We start from the raw sequence: 23342 nt of genomic DNA on the forward strand, positions 1-23342 counted from the left end.
TATAACTGTAGGGTGTGGTCAGAATTTCCATTGCAGTCTTCCAGCTGACTTCATAGGTGATGATGTTGCAAATGGCTCTGAATGGCAAGGGATGACAATGTAAATTCACTTACATTCTATCTGTAGTACAGAGACATTCCACCCTCGCCTCGAGGCATCCAATTTCCTGCAGGTCAGCAGAGCAAACTAATTCTGTAAGTAATATCACACTGCCCACCATGTCTGTGCCAACCATAATGCTACTCTAATCTAATCCCATCTGCCTGCACATGATCTGTATCCCTGTATTCCCTGTTTGTTCATGTTTGTCTAAATGCCTCTTAAAACATTGTTATCATAGCTGCTTCTACCACGTCCCCTGCCGTGCATTCTGGGCTCCCTCTGTGTTGTTAAAAAAAAACTTGCCTTGCACATCTCCTTTAAACTTTACTCCTCTGACTTTAAACCTATGCTCCCTAGTATTTGACATTTAATCCTGAAAAAATGATTCCAACTATCCACTCTATCCATGTCTCTCATAACCTTCCTTCGTCTATTAGGTCGCTTATCTGCCCTTGAGGTCAAGTGAAAACAATCCAATTTGTCCAACTTCTCCATATAGTTAATACATTCCAATCCTGGTAAAACTGTCTTGCACACTCTCCAAACCCTCTTTTACCTTTCTGTAATGAGGTGACCAGAACTGCAGTGAAGAAGGCATTTGGTATGCTTTCCTTCATTGGTCAGGGCATTGAGTATAGGAGTTGAGGTCATGTTGCGGCTGTACAGGACATTGGTTAGGCCACTTTTGGAATATTGTGTGCAATTCTAGTTTCCCTCCTATTGAAAAGATGTTGGTGAAACTTGAAAGGGTTCAGAAAAGATTTACAAGGATGTAGCTAGGTTGGAGCATTTGAGTAATAGGAAGAGGCTGAATAGGCTGGAGCTGTTTCCCTGGACCATTGGAGGCTGAGGGTTGACCTTTATAAGATTTGAGGTTTATAAGATCAAAGTAGCATGGATGGGGTATTAAGGACTTACCATTCTCCGTAACACTTACCTGTCAAGATAATATGATGAGTTTTCGGCCATCTGGGTACACACCTTCAGTAGGATGCATTGGCTTTAGTGGGAGTGTAGTGTACAAATACCAGAATAATTCCTGAATTCCAGGAGTATATTACAGGGAAAGATCGTATAGCTAAGGGCTCTAGATTCTTACTTTTGATCCCTATGTCTATATGTTCAAGGTTCTGTATTCATGTATTTTCTTCACTGTCTCATCATATCTCTTGATTTTCCATCTTGCCTGCACTTGGGAAGTACCTGGTCCCTACTGAATATCTACTTGGTGTAGCATTTGAGATTGAGAAGTCATCTTGCAAAGAGCTGTGGACACAAACTTTACTGCAACATCTTCCTCACTGTGGAACTGCTTTAAAAATGGCAGTTTTCTGAATAAAATAATTCTTTTTTTAATTCACATTATCCATACATGTACTATTTCTTAAGATTACAAATGTATTCATATTTTCTGAGTAACACAATTTACTCTTAAGTGTTTTGCCACAGACACTAATTTGCAATTCCAAATATCTTTTAGGGTGGAAACAATGCTGGCCATACGGTCGTTGCAGATGGAAAGGAATACGACTTTCACCTTTTCCCAAGTGGCATTATTAACCCTAAAGCTATTTCCTTTATTGGTAAGTCAATTAACTTGAACAAACTGCAAAGTTTTGAGAAATAAATAATTGATAAATGTGTCACTGCCATTCATATTGAGAACATATGCTTTTTCCATTTTCCATGCTGTTAAGTACTTTCAGCTCTGGTGACTGGATGCTGTAATTCACTGCAGCATCCGTAGGCTGGGGTAGAAAAATCAGCTTGACTATTCAGTAGTTTCTGGCAAAAATATGTAAAACACTTAGAGAAAACATGGTCAGGCTCATTCATAATGTCCATTTAATAATGGAATTGGCATAAGCAGCACTTTCCCCTGCCACCGCAGGAATTGCAAAACCTGCGCCCACACTTCCTCCCTCACCTCTATCCAATGCCCTGAAGGAGCCTTCCACATCCATCACAGTTTTACCTGCACATCCACCAATATTATTTATTGTATCCATTGCTCCCGATGCGGTCTCCTCTACGTTGGGGAGATTGGACGCCTCCTAGCAGAGCGCTTTAGGGAACATCTCCGGGACACCCGCACCAATCAACCACACCGTCCTGTGGCCCAACATTTCAACTCCCCCTCCCACTCTGCCGAGGACATGGAGGTCCTGGGCCTCCTTCACCACCGCTGCCTCACCACCAGACCCCTGGAGGAAGAACGCCTCATCTTCCGCCTCGGAACACTTCAACCCCAGGGCATCAATGTGGACTTCAACAGTTTCCTCATTTCCCCTTCCCCCACCTCACCCTAGTTTCAAACTTCCAGCTCAGCACTGTCTCCATGACTTGTCCTACCTGCCTATCTTCTTTTCCACCTATTCACTCCACCCTCCTCCCTGACCTATCACCTTCATCCCCTCCCCCACTCACCTATTGTACTCTATGCTACTTTCTCCGCACCCCCACCCTCCTCTAGCTTATCTCTCCACCCTTCAGGCTCTCTGCCTTCATTCCTGATGAAGGGCTTTTGCCCAAAACATCGATTTTACTGCTTCTCGGATGCTGCCTGAACTGCTGTGCTCTTTCAGCACCACTTATCCAGAATAAACATTATATTGTCCACATCATTAGAAAAATGACCATGAGAAGTCTAACTGGGATCTGCCATCTGTGGTTCCATACTTAAGCATAGATCATGAAATACTAGTATAAGAGATCACTAGGATTGGAGGAATGAACAAACTAAAATCATTTGTGTATCCAAGCTGAGGTTTTTATTCAACCTGTTCGGGTGTTTGATGTTCTCTGACTCATCTTCAAGGCAGGTGGGGACTTTGGACCAGAACTTATGATCCCAAAGGTAAGCACACACCCACTGCGCGAACTTAGCATTGAGTATAATGGTTAAAAATCACTTGTCCATTGAGAGATATTTCACGAGAAATAACTTGACTCAAGTGCTTGAATGACAATAATGAAGATGACTGGTTGCAGTAAAATCTGAGTGCCAGTTTTCAAAGCCATTGGGATCCTGTAAGGATATTAATGTCACATAGTATTACAGCAGATCAGTGAGCTGAATTGTTCACTTGTTTTCAGCAATGAAACAGGAAGGAAGCCATAAAACTGTGGAATATTGCAGGGAGAGTGAGAGAAACTTTTAAACTTCAAAAATCTTGAGACCTAAAGCCTATAAATTTTACAAGAGTAGAATGCTTGGAAAGAACTTTTGTGGTGCAGTGGTAATGTCCTGACCTTCAATTTAAAGGTTGGACACCATTCCATCTACTCCAGATGTATGCCATTATATGCCTGAACAAGTTAATGAAACATGACTAACTGAATTCACGGAGTTAACTTATATGCATATTTAAATGGAATTTGAAACACTGTCTTACCTTTAAAGGGCTCTTGTGATGCAGTGATAGTGACCCTTCCTCTGAACCAGAAGGTCAGAGGTCAAGTCTCAACTACTCCTAAGGTGTATCATAATGAATTGATTGAAAATATATCACGGTTAGGAGTTTATTACGCAGTAAGGCATGTCACCTTTGAATGAATGGATGTTTTAAGGCGTTCATACTGATCTGAACTTGGAGTGTATTTCTGATTCTTTTTGAAAGATTTGAAAGCTATTCCTAATTACCATATTCTAATACATAGTATTTTTCTACTTTAGGGAATGGTGTTGTAATACATTTACCTGGCTTGTTTGAAGAAGCTGAAAAGAATGAAAGAAAAGGTACACTTGTTCAGCTTTGCATATTTTGTAACAGTTACGTGAAATATTACATTGAAATTAGAGCTTCTTGAATCATTTTGAATTGAATAATAAAATGTATGAAAGAATTATGTTAATTTATAGATTTTTTTTTCCTCAGCCCATACCACCATACATTGAAACAAATCAAACATGAATAGGACACTCAACCTTTCAAATCTTATCTCTGTCTTAATTGGGTGGCCTTATTTTCAAACAGTGATCCCTTGTTCTGTATTCTCCCGCAAGAGGAAACATTCTTTCTACAAACAAGCACCCTGCCAAGACTCCTCAGAATTTTGTCTCAATCAAGGCACCTCTTTCTCTTCTGAATTCCAGCAGTTACAAACCTAGCTTGTCGATCTCTCCTCCTCAACCAGCTCATTCCAAGTTTTAGTCAAGTAAGTTTCCCATGAGCTGCTTCCCATGCATTTACATCCATTCTTAAATATAGTGATCTCACTAAAGCTCTCCATAACTAACGTATAACCTCTGACCTACGTCATAAGATTTAGCAACCATATCTTTAGTCCCTTACAGAAGTTGTCAAAAGTTAAGCCCCAGCACTGGAATCTGTGGCACACCTCTTGTTACATCTTGCAACCACAAAATGACCCATTTTTGTCAATTCTGCTTGTTCCTGTTAGTGAGCCAATCTTCTATCCAGGTCAATATGTTACCCCCTGCACCATGGTGGAATTTTCCCATTTTCCACTGAAATGTGTTGTCAAATGGGATCCAGAAGTGTCCAGTTTCTCAGCCTCCTCCATGTCTTTGATTACAGCCTGCAACAGTTTTAGCTGAGGAGGGTGAGCCTGCATCTGGACAGGAGCCTCTTTGGAGGCCTGGGCCATACTTACCCGAAAGTACCCAGAGACAGCGACCTCAACGTTCGAAAGCCACAGAACCAAAGACAGAGCAGGCTTCCTCCACCCCAGATATGAAAGTCAGGACTGCAGTTAGAATTAGTGGAAGGCAAAGGTACAAAAGAGCTAAATGACGCAAGTGGCACAAGTGAAACCTTTCACTTTTGTAAATATAGGTGAGATGTGACAGCAAAAGTGTTTCATCACAGAACAAGTAATCCAAAGCTCCAGGTAATGTTCTGGGGACATGAATTCAAATTACGCTACAGTGCAATTTGAATTCAACAAAACATCTTGAATTAGAAATCTAATGATCTTTGTCAAAACAAATATATTAGATTAGATTAGATTACCTACAATGTGGAAACAGGCTCTTCGACACAACAAGTCCACACCAACTCTCCGAAGAGAAACCCATTCCCCTATATTTACCCCTGACTAAACCACCTAACACTACAGGCAATTTAGCATGGCCAATTCACCTAACCAGCATATCTTTGGACTCTGGGAGGAAACCGGACCACCAGGAGGAAACCCACGCAGACACTGGGAGAATGTGTACACTCCACACAGATAGTTGCCTGGGGCAGAAATTGAACCTGGGTCCCTGGTGCTGTGAGGCAGCAGTGCTAACCACTGAGCCACCGTCCCGCCCCATAGAAGAAAAATTGCCAACATGTGACGACAGTAATGCAGTTGATCCTTAATTTGTATTTCACCTTCTATCTGACCGTGCAGCTCTGAATCATTAGCTTGCAAGTATTTAATGGGTTCTTTAAGGTCTGAACAAAATGATCACAAGAAGACATGTGTCCTACAATATATAGCCAATTTATTAACCTACTTAACATATATACAAACCAATCTGTTAGAGAGTTTTGAGAAGATCTTTAGCTCATGTTGAGGTTCAGGATGTAGGTTTGCTCGCTGAGCTGAAGATTCATTTTCAACATTTCATCACCATACTAGGTAACATCTTCAGTGAGCTTCTGGATGAAGCACTGGTGGCAATGGTCTGCTTTCTATTTGTGTGTTTAGGTTTCCTTTGGTTGGTGATGTAATTTCCTGTGGTGATCATCTGAAGGCTCACTGAATATGGTGACGAAACATCTGAAAACGAACCTTCCAGCTCAGCAAGGAAACCTACATCCACAAACTAATCTATTAGTTTAAACTATTTTGTATATAAATTAATGAGCAAATCTATTAGCATAAACTACTTTATACATACTCGAACTAATGAGTTTCACTATTTTGTCTTCATATTGGAGTCTTTGGACAGCTGGGACTTCAAGATCCATCTCAGATTCCACAGACCCAGTCTTATGAACATGGTCAAATGGAGAAAATCCAATGAGTGGGCTGATGCTATAAGAATAATACTATAGTACTGCACTGATTACATGCTATATCATCATTTCATGGTATTTTCTGTACTTTTCCAGACATTCTATTGTGCAAAAAAAACAAGTGAAAGATATCTCCAGTTGGCTCCATATAGTTTTGCTCAACTTGAGAAAGGATTACTGGCACTCGAGGAGGTGCAGAGGAGGTTCACTTGGTTGATTCCAAAGTTGAGGGGTTGACTTAAGAGGAGAGCCTGAGGAGACAGGGATTACATTCATTGGAATTTAGGAGAATGAGGGGGGTGTTATAGAAACATTCAAAATTATGAAGGGAATAGATAAAATAGAAGTAGAGAGGATGTTTCCACTAGTGGGTGAAACTAGGACAAGTGGGCATAGCCTCAAAACTAGGGGAAGCAGATTGAGGAGGAACCTTTTTACCCAAAGGGTTGTGAATCTGTGGAATTCCATACCCAGTGAAGTAGTTGAGGCTTCCTCTTTAAAGCTAAGATTTTTTTGAACAGTAAGGGAATTAAGGATTATGGTGAAAGGGCAGGTAGGTGGAGCTGAGGCCACAAAAAGATCAGCCATGACCTTATTGAATGTCAGAGTTGGCTGGAAGGGCCAGATGGCCTACTCCTACTCGTTCTTACATTATAAATACTTAAAAGAATAGTTCACCCTCAAACAATCAAGATTATGCAGTTACTGCCCAACCAAACATAGTTACACCAGCCTATTCTTATTTATTTTTCCACTTTGCTTCAATTGCTCATTTTTGTGTCCAATATACCCTTTACCATTAACCTCAATCTTCTGATTTGGAGGTATTATTTTTGAGTCCAACACTACAAGCTCCTGCACTCCTAGCCACGATTCCCATGTTTTCTGTGTGAATCCCCAACCTCTGCAACTGGAAGCTGATGCTAAGCAGGTGCACACACAGCCACATAGCATAGAGGGAACATTACTCCTAGCCTGCCTTTGTAGGTCTGTTCGTCCATTTGTGGTTACCATTAAAATTTAACCCGTAAGTGACAGAAATTGATTCAACCCTTGCACTGTCCCTCTGTTTCAAAGTAGAGTTTAGAAGGGGTAATGTAGTGAGACTTGGTCCAGAAGCATGCATGATGTAATGGTGAGGCTGGTGGTTTACTGATGCCAACTTGCTTGGACAAAGGGATGAGGAAGCTAATCACTGTGGAGCATGATGGGATATTGTTTTGAAGAAGGAGCTGTATAATAGTTAGGAAAGCACCTGCTCTGATTTACATATTGGGAATATGCACCTTATTTCTCAGTGATGAGAATTTGAAGTGACACATAATTACGGGATGTTGGAGCTTAAATAATTGCATGCTAATGCATGGGAATAGTCACTGTTGGCCAACGAGAATCTGAAGTTGCCAGTTGTTTCTTGAGAGGAATATTGGAAAAGATTTTCTTGGAATATTCGTAAAGAACATGTTTTTTTTTATGCTCACTGCATTTTCCCACATTTCTTGCCATTGTTCACATCACATAAAGAGGGTGAGATTCTGTTCCATGCTACTTTCTGTATGCATTCTTTATTTAGAGCTTGAAATGTTTGTTATCCTCCCACAAAGTGAGAATTCTACTCCTTCCCAACTCTTGCTGTTTAAATATGTGACTCTGACATCATTATTATGGGTATACTTCTGATGTTAATCAAGGTACTCTACAAAATTGTTCCTTAATCCTAACCAAACTGGATCTGTCTTCGACCTCCTGCAACTGCTTTGGTACTGTAATTTCTTCTTTAATAAATTCCACCATTCCTCTCTTTTGTTTTGCTACCTTGGGATACTAAGGAAGTATATATTTAAGTAAGTTAATTCCTGATAAAGATTTTCAAGTGAAACAGTTAGCAGCTTTAGGAAGTTATCTCCAGAAAGTTTAAGCTCTCAGAACTTGTCAAAGTTTCAATCACCAGTCAATGTCAGAAATTGCATAACTTGTCATCCAATATCTTGAATTATCCATTTGATTCTGTCTTAATGCTGTAGTCCTGGACATCTCTACTTCCTCTAATGAGGATCCACTTTAACTTCCCTTTTTCTTCCTGTCCATTTCAATAGCATTATAACCAGGACTGCGTTCCCACTGTAGTCTAATTTTAATTCCATCAGTTATGACCATGAAAGTCCTTGGAGCTGATCTCGCTCAGCCAGCTTTACTTTAGTCAAGTGGAGCCTACTTTGAGAAATTTGCTTACCCTGTCTCATGGTTGAATCTATATTAATTCTATGTTTTGATCTTCTGTACTCTTATATATTTTACCAGGATTAAAAGAATGGGAGAAGAGGTTGATCATTTCAGACAGAGCACATTTGGGTACGTAAGTGATGCTAAAGCTGTTCTTAAAATCTAGTTTGTTGAAAGAACCAAGCTGTGAATTTCTTAACGATTTAGTGGGTTCTTGGTTTGGTAATGTATTTTGTAACACTGAAATTAAGGAAATTAGAAAATGCAATTTCATGTATGTTTTAAACTCTTAACTTTTTATTTGTTTTGTTTAACAGTGTTTGATTTTCATCAAGCTGTTGATGGTCTCCAAGAAATTCAGCGACAAGAGCAAGAGGGAAAAAAGTAAATATGACTATCAGTGTTAAATATGTGATGCAGCAGCACATTAGAAGTTAAGTCAGCTTAATAAATATTGTTATTCTTGTTTATACTTAATGGATATTATTCCATTTTATGCCATTTATACAATTGTTTCTTGACAGGAACAGCAGCATCAGTGTTTAATTGTAATGATAATAGTGCTGAATTGAGAAGTGGCCTTCCTATATGTTTCTGACCACTGGGTATTTCCAACCCAAGACTTGCCAGTAAAAGTATACGTAGACATCTGTGATTTTACGTCAGATTTAGCCCATTAGTATAGACTAAAAAAACAGCAAAATGTTTTCATAGTACTGGCCTGTGCCTCTCTTTTGACTTCAGGAAATATCTGTACCCTAAAACTAAATCCTTCAGTTAAATGTATGCACGCAATGTTAGTGCAGTGCCTTTGGAGTAGCTTGGGCAGCAAGGGAATTGCATCACATTCCAAAATAGATTCCACTATGAGCTATCCATTGATATTTCTTAAAGAACAAATCTACATTTATCTTCAAGAGTTTTCTTTCCACCACTTTCCTTTGCCAAATTATTTATAAAACGTACTTTTAATCAAAAGATGGGACTTCTTTCTTATACATTATATTAAAGAACTGTATGTTGTCTTTCTAGTATTGGCACCACAAGAAAGGGGATAGGACCGACATACTCCTCCAAAGCAGCACGAACTGGTCTCCGAATCTGTGACCTTTTGGCTGACTTCAGTGACTTCAGCTCCAGGTAAAAACTAGGAACTTTTGCAGATATTCACATTAATGGGATGACCTAGATTATAGTTCAGCGAATTACTGAAGTTTGCTTGTAGTGTGTAATTTGTTGATAATACTAAGTAGCTCTGGATTGAATTTAAGTCTCACTTGTGCATTTTGTTACACATGTAAGGCTCTGAACCAAGTTTCCTACCATTCCCTTGATTGTTAGGTGTTATTGGATATATGGAAAGGAGGAGATAAATATTTTAAAGTGAAAAATTAATGTATACAGGATAAAATATCTTATAGGTGCAGATTCTCAAAATATTGTCAGGCCTGCTCAATTTGTTTGTGATTTTTAGTTGTCTGAAAATATTTAACATGTGAAGTGCTAACAGATTATTTAAAAATCTGGCCCAGTCTTTTCAGGTATGGGCTAAATTGTTCACAATGATGTAACAACAAATGTAAATTATTGACTGCATATCACCAATTACTTGAAGGGTCAATCAATATGTCAGCTTTCCATGAGTGGTAATGCTGGGATTTGCAATAGTCCTTAGCTTTAATAATGTCCAGGGTCTTTCTAGAATCTGATCATGTAGTATCAGAAAATGAACCGACAGCTTTTGTTAACAAAAAATGCTAACAGTCGATGATTGTCCAACTGGCATTTGATCACTGCACCAGTTTCTTAAGTTAAGGTTTTTGCCCACATTGCTACATTTACCTTTATTTAGTGCAAGTTTCCAACACACTCAAGATTATTTTTATAGGAAAACGAGAAAGACCACAGTGCTAACCTGCCTGCCTTGGGTCTTTCAGATCTCGTTTAACAATTGTAATATTTTTGGCTGTCATCTACTTTTAAGGTTGTGTTGTCTTGGTTGAACCATTAGTGATGAAAATTATCAACATAAAATTAACAACTTAATTGATTTAAGAGACAGATTAGAAGAAATTTCTCTACCCAGGATTGTTGGACCACAGAATCATTTGCTTTAGGGAGAGTGGTGAGGCAGAGGTCATTATCTCCTTGAAAGGAAAAGTGGATAAATATTTGAAGTAGAAGATGATACCATGGTGCAGGAAGAGAGCAAGACAATGGGATTAAGTTTACATTGCTAGGTCAAAAAAATTAACGAAACCACAAAGGGCCAATGATCACCTTATGTGCTATGAATTTCAATCATTCGTCTTTGGTTAACACAAATCCCAAATAATGGAGAGGCTAATACTACTTGTATGATTTTTGAATCCTTAACAGATTTAAACTTCTGGCTCAACAATATCAGTCCATGTTTCCTAACCTGAAAGTAGACATTGAAGGACAACTTAAAAAATTAAAGGTAAAATGACGAAAAAGCTTTCCAGAATCAGCAGATTTTCATCCTGTTACCCAAAATTGCATGCAAGAATTTATTATGTCATTGCATTGTCAAGGTATTTCATATAGTAAAATATTTACCTGTGATATTGATTTGCTTACTCTTATAATAACTCCAATCAATTTTTAATTGTGCTCAAATATTTGTCCATCATACTTTTATCAATTTCAAAAGCATTTTATGGAATCCTGGAAGGAATGTGAAAATAAGTAGAAAACTAACTCTGAGAGAATAATATAAAGTTTGAGATTATCTTCAAATTAAACATTCTAACTCCAAATCTTCAGTGCTTTATGGATGTGATACGCTTGCCCACATCGGAGTGCTAAATTTGAGGCTACTTTCTGATCTCATCAGACTGAGATCAGAATCCCATTCTATAGTGGAGGACCCTGGCTCATGGCTGCTTTTGAATAACTGTCGGTGAATGATTCAAAGAAGAAAGGCCTATGAATAAATGATTTATTTTGCTGTTCCACAAGTTAAATTGAACATCATAAAGATGCCCTAGAAAACTAGAAAATTAATGCACTATGTAAAATAAATATTTTTAACTTAAAGCGGAGATGTTTGCATTGGAGGGGGAGTTTCTGTAGCATTTCCTAAAGATGCAAGGTTCAAATCCCACATCAGAAAGTTCTGATGGGTAAAGTCCAAAGTTTCCACTCTTAATATTGTGTTGGTATCCAGATAGATGCACAGAAATTCGATTGCCTCCACCCCCCAACCCCCAGCATGATCATGTGAGCTGCGGAAGTGCATAAAATACATAATAATCACGAGACTCCTCTCTAAACAATGTTTATGACTTTAAAAATGTAACAACCTATTTAATCTGATATGAATGTAAACACATATGTACTTTGATCTGCTTATACTTGGTAATGTCCAGATACTCTGCGCCAATGATTGACATGTTGTATTTGTTGTGGTCACAGCCGAATGGACCGTGATCACAAAGGTCTGGACAGTTATTTATCAATTATCATGTCTACCCATATGTTGGATTAGTATATAGAGTTTATGGAAGTTCTGTGGAACCCTTGTGTCATTCAAGTTCCACCATCTGCCATAGTAGAATTCAAACCCGAGTCCCCAGAACATTGCCTGGCTCTTTGGATTAATATTACCACTAGGCCATCACCTCGCTGAACGGAAAAGTCCTAACTTTCTGCGATGTGTTTGATCATCAATGTGCATGTGCACCATTTAAATGCAGAGCCAAACAAAGAGATGCAATTTTCATTTTGCTGTCTGGAGGAACAGCACATCTTGGACAGCAACTTCTAAATGTTCATGTTTAACTGTGAAGCTATTGCCTAAAGTTGTCCAATTTATGTACAAATAAAACTTGGCATTTTTGAACTTATGACTATTTTTGCAGTAAATTATGGCTGAGTACCACACTTTAATTTCCTAAATTCCATCAAGCTAGATTCGATTTTTGCCAGTTATGAAAGACGTAAATAAGAATGAAGATGGTCCTACAAGTTGGCAGTATGTCTTTTGGCTACTTCAAATATTATGCTTCATTTAATCAAATTTGTATTGTCTGTGGACTGGAGCTTTACTGTATAGGTCAATGATAGATTAGCCATTTTGTTAACCATTAGACACATTCATACTAAAATATTGCCATCTGAATCCAGTGTTACCGTGTTTGATGTTTTAAGGCTTTGCAATACAAAATCTGATACTGTTTCACTTAGCAGATTCTGAATTACAAATTTTCTTTTGAAGAGGAACAGGTTGTAGTTAATGGCAAATCTGTAACATAGGAATGAATGGGAGAACTTCTGGTGGTAGAGTGAGCTTGCTGTTATTTGAAACTTGCTCGTAAATACAATATCTGATAACTTTCAAATTTACCTGTCTTCTTTACCAAAAGCTTGCTGTAAGGTTCTAACTCTCATTGTCAGGAATATGCTGAGCGTATAAGGCCAATGGTGCGAGATGGTGTTTACTTTATGCATGAGGCTCTTCATGGTCCAGCAAAAAAAATCCTTGTGGAAGGTGCTAATGCAGCATTGCTCGACATTGATTTTGGTACGTTTTTGAAACTCTGCATTTTGCCAACTAAATAAATGAATGCATATCACATTCAAAACTGAACTGAAAATGTATTAATACAGTGCAAACAAAATGATATAAGCAGCAGGGATTTAGCTGCTCTATATTGAAGCACATTCAAATTTCACAAGTGTTTATTTCAGATTTGTCAAGAATGGCTGAACAGTTGTAGGCCTTTACTCATTAGAGTTGGAAGAATGGCTGGTGATCTTATTGAAACTTACAAGATTCTGAGGGGGCTTGACAGAGCAGATGTTGAGAAGATGTTAGCATGAATAAAGGGATTTCCCGAAATAGGGGACATAGTTACTGAATAAAGTAACATTCATTTAAAACTGAGATGTAATGGAATTCCTTCTGAGAGGAGGAAACATCTGAAATTCTCTGAAACTATCTAAAGAGGAGGTAGATAGATATTTGAAATATCAGGGAATTGTAGGTTATGAGCAGCTTGCACAGAAGAGGAGTTAAACCCTGGGGCAGATCAATAATGATCTTATAGAATGTCAGGGCAGGTTTGGGGGGCTGAATGACCTGCTTCACCTCCTATGTTTTTTTCCCATCATTTACAATATAAATGTGATACTAATGCATTAAGATCAATATTTGGCACAATTTGTTTTTCAGCACATGTGATCACATTTGTTGATTGCTAACTTGGCTAAAATAAGAAATACCTGTGTCCACTACAGCTTTGCTATATCACCCAGATCAGTATCAGAAGACATTCACCTCAGTCATTCACCTGCTGAGAACTAATGAGTCCAGATCAGTTTCCTTACAGGAGCAAGAAAAGTTCAGGCATAATTAAATAGAAAGTGATAACACAATTAATCAACCAGATATTCATGCTAAATGTGTATATTTAGTAAGATTAATTGTTGATGTTCAAAGGGTCATAGCATCCATTAGGCTGTTTATAGTACAGATGAGGTACTTGTTAAGATTATCAGAATTACCATATAGCTAAAACCAGCAGATACTGAAAACAGAATTGTGTAGTAAGTGCTTTAAAAAACTCCAGGTTAATGTGGTGTCTTTAGTTCCTAAAACCACTCAAATTTTTATTACAGTTGGAGTTTTCCCAATTGCAGAGAACCCTGAACAACAAGAAGAAAACAATTCACTGCTGAAACGGCTTCTAAGTTTCTAACTCCTCAAAGACAGTTGTCCATTAAGCTGTATCCATATCTTGTAAGCTTGAAGATAGAAATCATGATTAATCAATATAACTAGCTTCACTTTAGCACACCCTGTCTCTGTAGAAAACGCAGGTCAAAAAAAGATTTTTGTCAATTGGGTTTATTTCCTTGTAAGTTTACATATAATTCCATCATCAAATCGTCTGATGGACCCAAACTCATCATGATTAGATTAGATTACTTCGAGTGTGGAAACAGGCCCTTCGGCCCAAAAGGTCCACACCGACCCTCCGAAGAACAACCCACCCAGACCCATTCCCCTACATTTACCCCTTCACCTAATACTACGGGCAATTTAGCATGGCCAATTCACCTAACCTGCACATCTTTGGACTGTGGGAGGAAACCAGAGCACCCAGAGGAAACCCACGCAGACACTGAGAGAATGTGCAAACTCCACACACACAGTCACCCGAGGCTGGAATCGAACCTGTGACCCTGGTACTGTGAGGCAGTAGTGCTAACCACTGAGCCACCGTGCCACCCTTAAAGAACAAATCTTTCTCCAAACTCTCCAGTAGAAATCAAGCAGCGTTAAATATGATTGTTGACGTCAATTCTGTCTCTCTATGGATTTGTTTGTGGCTCCTTTTGAAGGTGCCATCTGTTCGTGTTAACTACTTTCTTTGGAAGGTTTTCCATAAATCCGTTCTCCTCTGGGAGAATGGGGTGACCCTTTGATCTTGAAGATTGTGAATTTTGTGCTTGTGTCCTTCGGTCCCACCCCTGGATCTATCTGCTTTTTTTTAAACCAGTGATGATACTTCTAAGGCTCTGTTTATTTGTGCCTAACCCTGACACTAGGCAGAGGACTTCTTGCACACATGCAGATAAAATGTTAGTCTCAGAGCCTGTGATTGTTTAAAGGGAGAGGTGCTTTCAGAGCTATTCTATTCTTCACTTGCTCAATTACTTATCCTTTTGCAAGCTGGTGTTTAGTAACTGTCTCCTTTACAATAAAATCAGTTAAATGGATTAACTGCTCTTAACAGTTGCATCCAGCAATGAATATGAGACAGGCAGGAGTAGCAAGTGGATACTTTATTTCCAGCTACCAATTAGTGCTTTTAACGGTGGAGTTCCACCATTGTTTCTAAAAAACAAGTCATCACCCAATGTAGGTCTCTGATTCAGAAACCCATTATCCACTAACTGAGCTAGCCATGCCATTGAAAGACCTTCCTGCCCAAACTCTTTGCAACTTGATTCCTGGTTTAAACCTGTTTAATTATATATAAAAATATTGTTTGGTTAAAGATGAAGTTAAACTGGCTGTTCTGCATGTAAAGCTAATGTGCGGGTATGCAGCATTTACCCATTATTTTGGTCTGTGTATTCATCAGCAGCCACGTAACAAGCCAAGTGCAGATGTACATGTTCTCCTTATGCCTTTCCAATCAGTGGCAGGAGTTAGGTTCACGCAATTAAAACTATACTTTCTTCATTGACCTTGAGCTTGATCAAGAGTGTTGATAACTAAAAGTCAAATGTACAGTTCTGAATTATAGTTTTGAACAAGGTACTTTTGAAGTATGAATATGTAACTTATGTCTGTTTTATTATTTCATAGCTTTGAGATTGACATCTTGGAAAATGTCAGTTGTTTATTAAGCCTGACTGTGAGAATTCTCCAGAAACTGTAATCTATTTTTTATATTCAAAGGAACTTATCCATTTGTGACATCCTCAAATTGCACTGCTGGAGGTGTATGCACAGGCCTGGGCATTCCACCATCGAACATTGGAGCAGTTTATGGTGTTGCCAAAGCCTATACCACCAGAGTGGGTATTGGGGCATTCCCAACAGAACTCAAAAACGTAAGTTTGCCGTTTCTCATGATCATGGATTCAGAACCATCTAGACTCAAAATGTTAGCTTTCTCTCTCAACAGAAGCTGCCTGACACTCTCTGATTTCCAGCACTTTTTGTTTTCAGTACAGATTGCAGCATCTGCAGTAATTTGCTCCTCTAAAACCAGGTTTCCTGGAAAGATCTTGTGGCTCAGTGGGAGTGTCACTATCTCTGGGCCAGAAGATCTGGGTTCGAGTCCCACCTGCCACAGACATGCTATTATGTGTCTGGACAGGTTGTTTAAATAATATTTGCAAGAGCAAGAAAGTCTTACTGCAAATGTACAGCAACTTGGTCAGAGAGCACAGGGCTATTATGGGTAGTTTGTTCACCAGTCTGAATCATGGGATGGTAGGTTTGTTGTGTGAGAATAGATACAACTGGTATTGGTGGCTGCTATTGAGTTGTTCTGCCACTCCACCAATCTTTATGACACACAGATTGGTGGAGTGGCAGAAAGCATAAGGGACTGTCAGAGAATACAGGAGGATATACGTAGAAAGGAGAGTTGGGCCGAAAAGTGGCAGATGGCTTTCAATCCAGACAAATGTGAGGTGATGCATTTAGGCAAGTCTAATTCTAGAGCGAATTATACAATAAATGGAAGAGCCTTGAGAAAAGTTGATGGGCAGAGAGATCTGGGGGTGCAGGTCCATTGTACCCTGAAGGTTGCTGCACAGGTGGATAGAATGGTCAAGAAGGCATATAGTATGCTTGCCTTCATCGGACAGGGTATTAAGTATAAGAGCTGGCAAGTCATGTTAAAATTGTACAATACATTGATTCAGCCACATTTAGAGTACCGTGTACAGTTCTGGTCACCACATTACCAAAAGGATGTGGATGCTTTGGAGAGTGTGCAGAGAAGGTTTACGAGGATGTTGCCTGGTATGGAAGGTGCTAGCTATGAAGAGAGGTTGAGTAGGTTAGGTTTATTTTCACTAGAAAAAAGGAGATTGAGGGGGGGACCTGATTGAGGTTTACAAAATCTTAAAGGGTATAGACAGGGTGGATAGAGACAAGCTTTTTCCCAGGGTGAAGGATTCAATAACCAGAGGTTATTCTTTTAAAATGAGAGGTAGAAAGTACTTCACACAGAAGGTGGTGGGCGATTGGAATGCTTTGCCAGCAGAGGTGGTAGAGGCAGGCACTGTAGATTCATTTAAGATGCGTCTGGACTGATGCATGAGTAGGTGGGGAGCAGAGGGATACAGATGCTTAGGAATTGACTGACAGGTTTAGACAGTGAATTTGGATCGGCTCAGGCTTGGAGAGCCAAAGGGCCTGTTCCTGGACTGTAAATTTTCTTTGTTCTTTTGACTCAGAGAGAAGGCTATCTCCCTTGACCTAGCTGAGGACTTTTGAGTCTGGACTCAAAATACAGTAGTAGTATAAGCCATGTATATCTGACTGAGGGGCAAAGTACAGCAAGGTAGGAATGCTGTGAGCACCCAGGTAGGCTCAAAGTGAGTGAGCACTAAGTCAGCAAGAACCGAGAGATGCAGCCTGGTCCAATCCATGAACTAGGTGTGGGTTCCTGAGCACAGAATTACAGTGGTGTTTGTTAGTGCAGCAGTGTTCTGTAGTTGGATCAGAGGATTACCATAAGATTTGTTACAGGCTGGCATGTGTCAGATGCCAATGCTCGTGAATGTAAGGTGTGTGTTCTATGACCAATATGGAGGTCATTCAGAGCAGGTGGTGAATTGACGCCTCCAGCTACTTGCGCTCATATCCTTGTCGAGTTTTCCTGATGTTAAACTTGTTTGTGTTTGGTTCCATGGGAGGCTGAATATTAATGAAGCAAGTTGGATGTGAACAAGCTGTTTAGAACCAATAATTTGTCAATTGCAATTTTCTGCTGCCTAGCCATGCCACTTCTGAAAACCGTAAACCATGGCACAAATTGCTCCCAACATGAAGATCAGCCATGCCACCCACCTCGCCACTGTACATGTTGCTCAGACTCCTATAACAGTCAATGGGACTTACTTCAGAACCCATAATAAAATCATGGAATCCCTATAGTGCAGAGGGAGACTATTTAGTCCATTTGAATCTGCACTGACCCTGTGAAGAGCTTCCCTCATCCCATGGCTCATTCCCATAGCCTGCATGTGTGTTGGACACTACACGGACAATTTAGCATGGTTCGTCCAGCTAACCTGCACAACATTTACACTGTGGGAGGAAACCAGAATACCAGCAGGAACCCACCCAAGTATGGGGAGAACATGCAAACTCTATACAGTTGCCCGAGATTAGAATCAAACTCTGGTCCCTGGTGCTGTGAGGCAGCAGTGCCAACCATTGTGCCACTTCATGGTCTGTTAATCCCCTAATAAATTTCCGTAATTGCCATAATGATTTGAATTTGTATTGACATTATATTTAGATAATATGAAGCATTTGTTTTAAATAACTGTTTGTATGTATATGATTTTAAACTAATTACAAAGTATTCCTGCAAACCAAGATTAAGCTTACTTTGTGTATCTGTTGCTGAATTTTAACTGAAACATTTTAGGAAATTGGTGAGTTGCTACAGTCTCGAGGAAATGAAGTGGGTGTAACAACAGGCAGGAAAAGACGCTGTGGCTGGTTAGACCTAGTCATGTTGAAATATGCGAATATGATCAACGGATTTACAGCGTGAGTACCAGATTCCATTTCATGTTTTAACGGTTTGAAAAAAAAGTCAATTTGTATAGTGACTTTTACATAGAATAGGACAAACCATTTTATAATTAAAGATGAACCTTTGATGTGATACTGCTCCTCCTGCTTAAATAACTATTCAGCATTAGCCGTTGCTTCAGCTGTAAAGTTTCATTCTCATATGAGTCACTGAACCAAAAGAATAAGGAGAAAACTGAGTAATGTAATAAAAATCAGGAGAGATGTAAAATGGATTCAGATTTTCTTCTTGCCACTTATTTACGTTAATCTCACAATTGCCCCGGTGTCTGATTTGCCTCAATACAACTTCAGTGTTCTCTCTATATATATATTGGGTATTTGTAATCCCTGATGGTCATAGACAATAAAATGATTGTGGTGCACAAAATCTACAGAAGCTGTTACTGTCACACAAGAAGCATTGTTAGGATATAACCAGTATGCCACACAAACTCCTAATGTAGCTTTGATTGTTTCCTTATGAAATGTAGTAATGTATGTTTTTAAAAAACACTTCTCCCCAGTAAAGTGATCCTCCAAAGGTTTAGTCAATTGAAATGTAAAAGCCAAAAACACACACTTTACTGAACAAAACCATCTCCCAATAAGTATACCTGGATTCGAATATGCCAACAGAAATGTATAACAGAAACCCTCAAAAGTTGGAAAATGTGATATATTTATTCCAAAGCACCTCAATGTGCTCTGAATAGAATATTTGAATCAAAACTCAACTCACTGTGGTACACAAGTGCATTTCTACCTAGGTATCAAAAATACCAAAAGATGTCGAGCAAATTTGGGTATAGTTAATTAAAAAAATCTCCCTCATTCAATTTTAACAATAATATTATTGCTGTACCCATAGGTTGGCATTAATGAAGCTGGATATCCTGGAAGTCCTTGATGAGATTAAAATCGGTTTAGCTTACAAATTGAATGGAAAGAGAATTCCATATTTTCCAGGTATTGTATGCCAACTAATGTCCTTTATCATTTCAATTTAGCTTTATTTTAGTGCAAGAGAAAGGGAGAAAGTGAAGACTGCAGATGCTGGAGATCGAAGTCAAGAGTGTGGTGCTGGAAAAGCGCAGCAGGTCAGGCAGCATCCGAGGAGCAAGAGAATTAACTTTTCAGGCATAAGCCCTTCAGGAACGTGGGGGCGTTGAAGGGGGCTGAGAGATAAATGGTGGGGTGGGGAAAGTAGCTGGGAATGTTTTAGGTGCAGGTGGGAGGGGTGATTGTGATAGGTCGGAGGGTGAGGATGATTGGTGGAAAGGAAGATGTACAGGTAGGACAGGTAAAGAGGACAGTGCCCAGTTGGTGGGTTGGGTCTGGGATGAGCTAGGAGATGGGGAGATGAGGAAACTAGTGAAATTTGGACATTGATGCCATGTAGTTAAAGGGTCCCAAGGCGGAAGATGAGATGTGCTTCCTCCAGCTGTCGGGTGGCGAGGATTTGGCAGTGGAGGAGGCCCAGGACTTAGAACATAGAAGATAAAACAATAGAGCACAGAACAGGACCTTTAACCCTCAATGCTGTGCCAATCTGTGAACTATTCTCAGCTTGTCCCCCTACACTATCCCATCATCATCCATGTGCTTATTCAAGGATTGTTTAAATTTCCCTAATGTGGATGAGTTAACTACATTGGCTGGCAGGCAGGGTATTCCACGGCCTTACCACTCTGAGTAAAGAACCTGCCTCTGATATCTGTCTTAAATCTATCACCCCCCAATTTGTCATTATACCCCCTCGTACAAGCTGACATCATCATCCTAGGAAAAAGACTTTCACTCTCTACCCTATCTAATCCTCTGATCATCTTGTATGTCTCTTATCAAATTCCCTATTAGCCGCCGCCTTTCCAATGAGAACAGACCCAAGTCTCTCAGCCTTTCCTCATAAGACCTTCCCTCCAGACCAGGCAGCATCCTGGAAAATCTCCTCTGCACCTTTTCCAATGCTTCCACATCCTTCCCGAAATATAGCGACCAGAACTGTACACAGTATTCCAAGCGCGGCCGTATTAGCGTTTTGTATAGTTGCAGCATGATATTGAGGCTCCGGAACACAATCCCTCTACGAATAAAACCTTACACACCGTATGCTTTCTTAACAGCATTATCAACCCAGCAACTTTCAGGGATCTATAGACTCTAAGATCCCTCTGCACATCCACACTACCAGCAATCTTTCTATTGACCCAGTACTCTCCTTTCCTGTTATTCTTCCCAAAGTGCGTCACCTCACATTTAGCTGCATTGAACTCCATTTGCCACGTCTTAGCCCAATTCTGCAGTTTATCCAAGTCCCCCTGCAACCTGTAACATTCTTCCAAACTGTCCATTACTCCACTGACTTTAGTGTCATCTGCAAATTTACTAATCCATCCACCCATGCCTGCATCTAAGTCACTTATAAAAATGACTAACAGCAGTGGTCCCAAAACAGATCCTTGTGGTACACCACTAGTAAATGGACTCTAGGCTGAATATTTTCAATCAACCACCACTCGCTGCCTTCTTTCAGAAAGCCAGTTTCTAATCCAAACTGCTAAATCACCCTCAATTCCATGCCTCTGCATTTTCTCCAACAGCCTACCATGTGGAACCTTCTCAAAGGCTTTACTGAAGTCCATGTATACCACATCAACTGCCCTACCTCATCTATACACTTGTTCTCCTTCTCAAAATCTCTGAGGTTTGTGAGACACGACCTGCCCTTGACAACACCACGTTGACTATCTGAAATCAAATTGTTGCTTGCTAGATGATTATAAATCTTCTCATAATCCTTTCCAAAACCTTTCCTACAACAGAAGTAAGGCTCACTGGGTTATCTCTACTGCCCTTCTTGAATAAGGGCACAACATTTGCAATCCTCCAGTCCCTTGGTACTAAACCTGTAGACAATGATGACTCAAATATCAAAGCCAAAGGCTGTCATATCTCCTCCCTAGTTTCCCAGAGAATCCTCTGATAAATCCCATTCAGCCCAGGGGACTTTTCTACTTTCACTCCTCCTAGAACAGATAACATCTCTTCGTAACTAACCTCGATCCTTTCTAGTCTAATATCTTGTATCTGTTTCTTCTCCTCTACAAAATCCCCGTTTTCCTGAGTGAAAACGAGAATGTTCATTTAGCATTTCTCCGATCTCCACAGGGTCCACACTCAACTTCCCACTTCTGTCTTTGACTGGTCCTATTCCTACCCTAGTCATCCTTTTATTCTCCTCATACCCTATAGAAAGCTTTAGGGTTCTCCTTTATTCTATTTGCTAAAGACTGCTTGTGTCCTCTCTTTGCTCTTCTTAACTCTCTCTTTTTAACTCTCCTTCCTAGCTGATCTGTAAGTCTCCATCGCCTCATCTGAACCATCTTGTCTCACCAACACATAAGCCTCCTTCTTTCACTTAACAAGAGATACAATTTCTGCAGTAAACCACAGTTCCCTTACCTTATCACTTCCTCCCTGCCTGACAGGGACATACCTATCAAGGACACGCAATATCTGTTCCTTAAACCAGATGTTCATTGTCGGCATTGCCTAATCTCATTATAATTGCCCTTGTCCCATCAATAACTCTTAATTTGTGGCATGTACCTATCCCTTTCCATCGCTAAACTAAACATAACTGAATTATGGTCACTCTCTCTAAACTGTTCACCCACAACTAAATCAAACACCTGGCCTGGTTCATTGCCAAGCATCAGATCCAGCGTGGCCTCCCCTCTTATCGGCCCTTCGACATACTATGTCAGGAAACCCACCTGTACACATTGGACAAAAACTGATCCATTCAACATGCTAGAGTTATAGCATTCCCAGTCAATGTTGGGGAAATTAAACCCCCCCCCCATAAAGACCATTCTGTTCCTTTCACTCCTACCCAGAATAATTTTGCCAATCCACTCTTCCACCTCCATGGAACTCTGCAGAGGCCTATTAAAAACTCCAAGCAGTGTAACCTCTCCTCTCCTGTTTCTAACCTCAACCCACACTATCTCAGTAGATGAGTCCTCATCAAAATTTCTTTCAGCCACCGTTATAATATTCTTGACTAACCAGGCTACTCCTCCCCCTCTTTTACCGCCTTGCCTGTTCTTAATGAAAGATCTAAATCCTAGAACCTGCAACATCCATTCCTCACCCTGTTATATCCATGTCTCCGAAATGGCCACAACATTGAAGTCCCAGGTACCTATCCATGCTGCAAGCTCACCTACCTTATTTCAGATACTTCTGGCATTGAAGTAGACAGACTTCAAATGAGCTTGCTGTCTGCCAGCACATTCCTGTGACCATGAAATCCTGTCCCTGCCCTCTGAACTCTCATCCTCCTGTGCACTGCAACTATACCTCAGGTTCCCATTCCCCTGCTGAGCTAGTTTAAACACACCCAAATCGCAGCAGGACTTGCATGTCCTTGGCAGAGTAGGAGGGAGAGTTGAAGTCATCAGCCACCGGACAGTGCGGTTGTTTAGTGAGTGTGCCCCAGAGATGTTCCCTGAAACATTCTGCGAGTTGGTGTCCTGTGTCCCTAATGTAGAGGAGACTAAATGGAGGGCAATAGACATAGTAGATGAGGTGTTTGGATGTGCAGGGAAGTCTCTGTTAGATGTGAAAAGATCCTTTGGGGCCTTGGATAGAGGTGAGGGGGCAAGTGTGGGCACAGGTTTTACACCTTTTGCAGCAGCAAGGGAAGATGCCAGAGTGAGGGATGGGTTGGTGGGATG

At 40.0% G+C, this 23342-nt stretch overlaps 1 protein-coding gene across 1 annotated transcript in view; it reads left to right on the forward strand.

Annotated features, from left to right (window-relative positions):
• Nucleotides 1-23342, forward strand: part of adss1 (adenylosuccinate synthase 1) — a 37482-nt gene that overhangs the window by 9726 nt on the left and 4414 nt on the right. The window contains exons 2-11 of the mRNA XM_043697557.2: nucleotides 1583-1685; nucleotides 3779-3841; nucleotides 8376-8426; nucleotides 8615-8681; nucleotides 9330-9437; nucleotides 10677-10758; nucleotides 12717-12843; nucleotides 15733-15887; nucleotides 18449-18573; nucleotides 19469-19566. Of these exons, the coding sequence (XP_043553492.1) occupies nucleotides 1583-1685; nucleotides 3779-3841; nucleotides 8376-8426; nucleotides 8615-8681; nucleotides 9330-9437; nucleotides 10677-10758; nucleotides 12717-12843; nucleotides 15733-15887; nucleotides 18449-18573; nucleotides 19469-19566 (979 nt within the window). The remainder of the gene's footprint in view (nucleotides 1-1582; nucleotides 1686-3778; nucleotides 3842-8375; nucleotides 8427-8614; nucleotides 8682-9329; nucleotides 9438-10676; nucleotides 10759-12716; nucleotides 12844-15732; nucleotides 15888-18448; nucleotides 18574-19468; nucleotides 19567-23342) is intronic.

The sequence above is a fragment of the Chiloscyllium plagiosum genome, unplaced genomic scaffold (assembly GCF_037043375.1).
Source record: "Chiloscyllium plagiosum isolate Xiang-an unplaced genomic scaffold, Cpla_swu_hap1 HiC_scaffold_8, whole genome shotgun sequence".
Lineage (NCBI taxonomy): Eukaryota > Metazoa > Chordata > Chondrichthyes > Orectolobiformes > Hemiscylliidae > Chiloscyllium > Chiloscyllium plagiosum.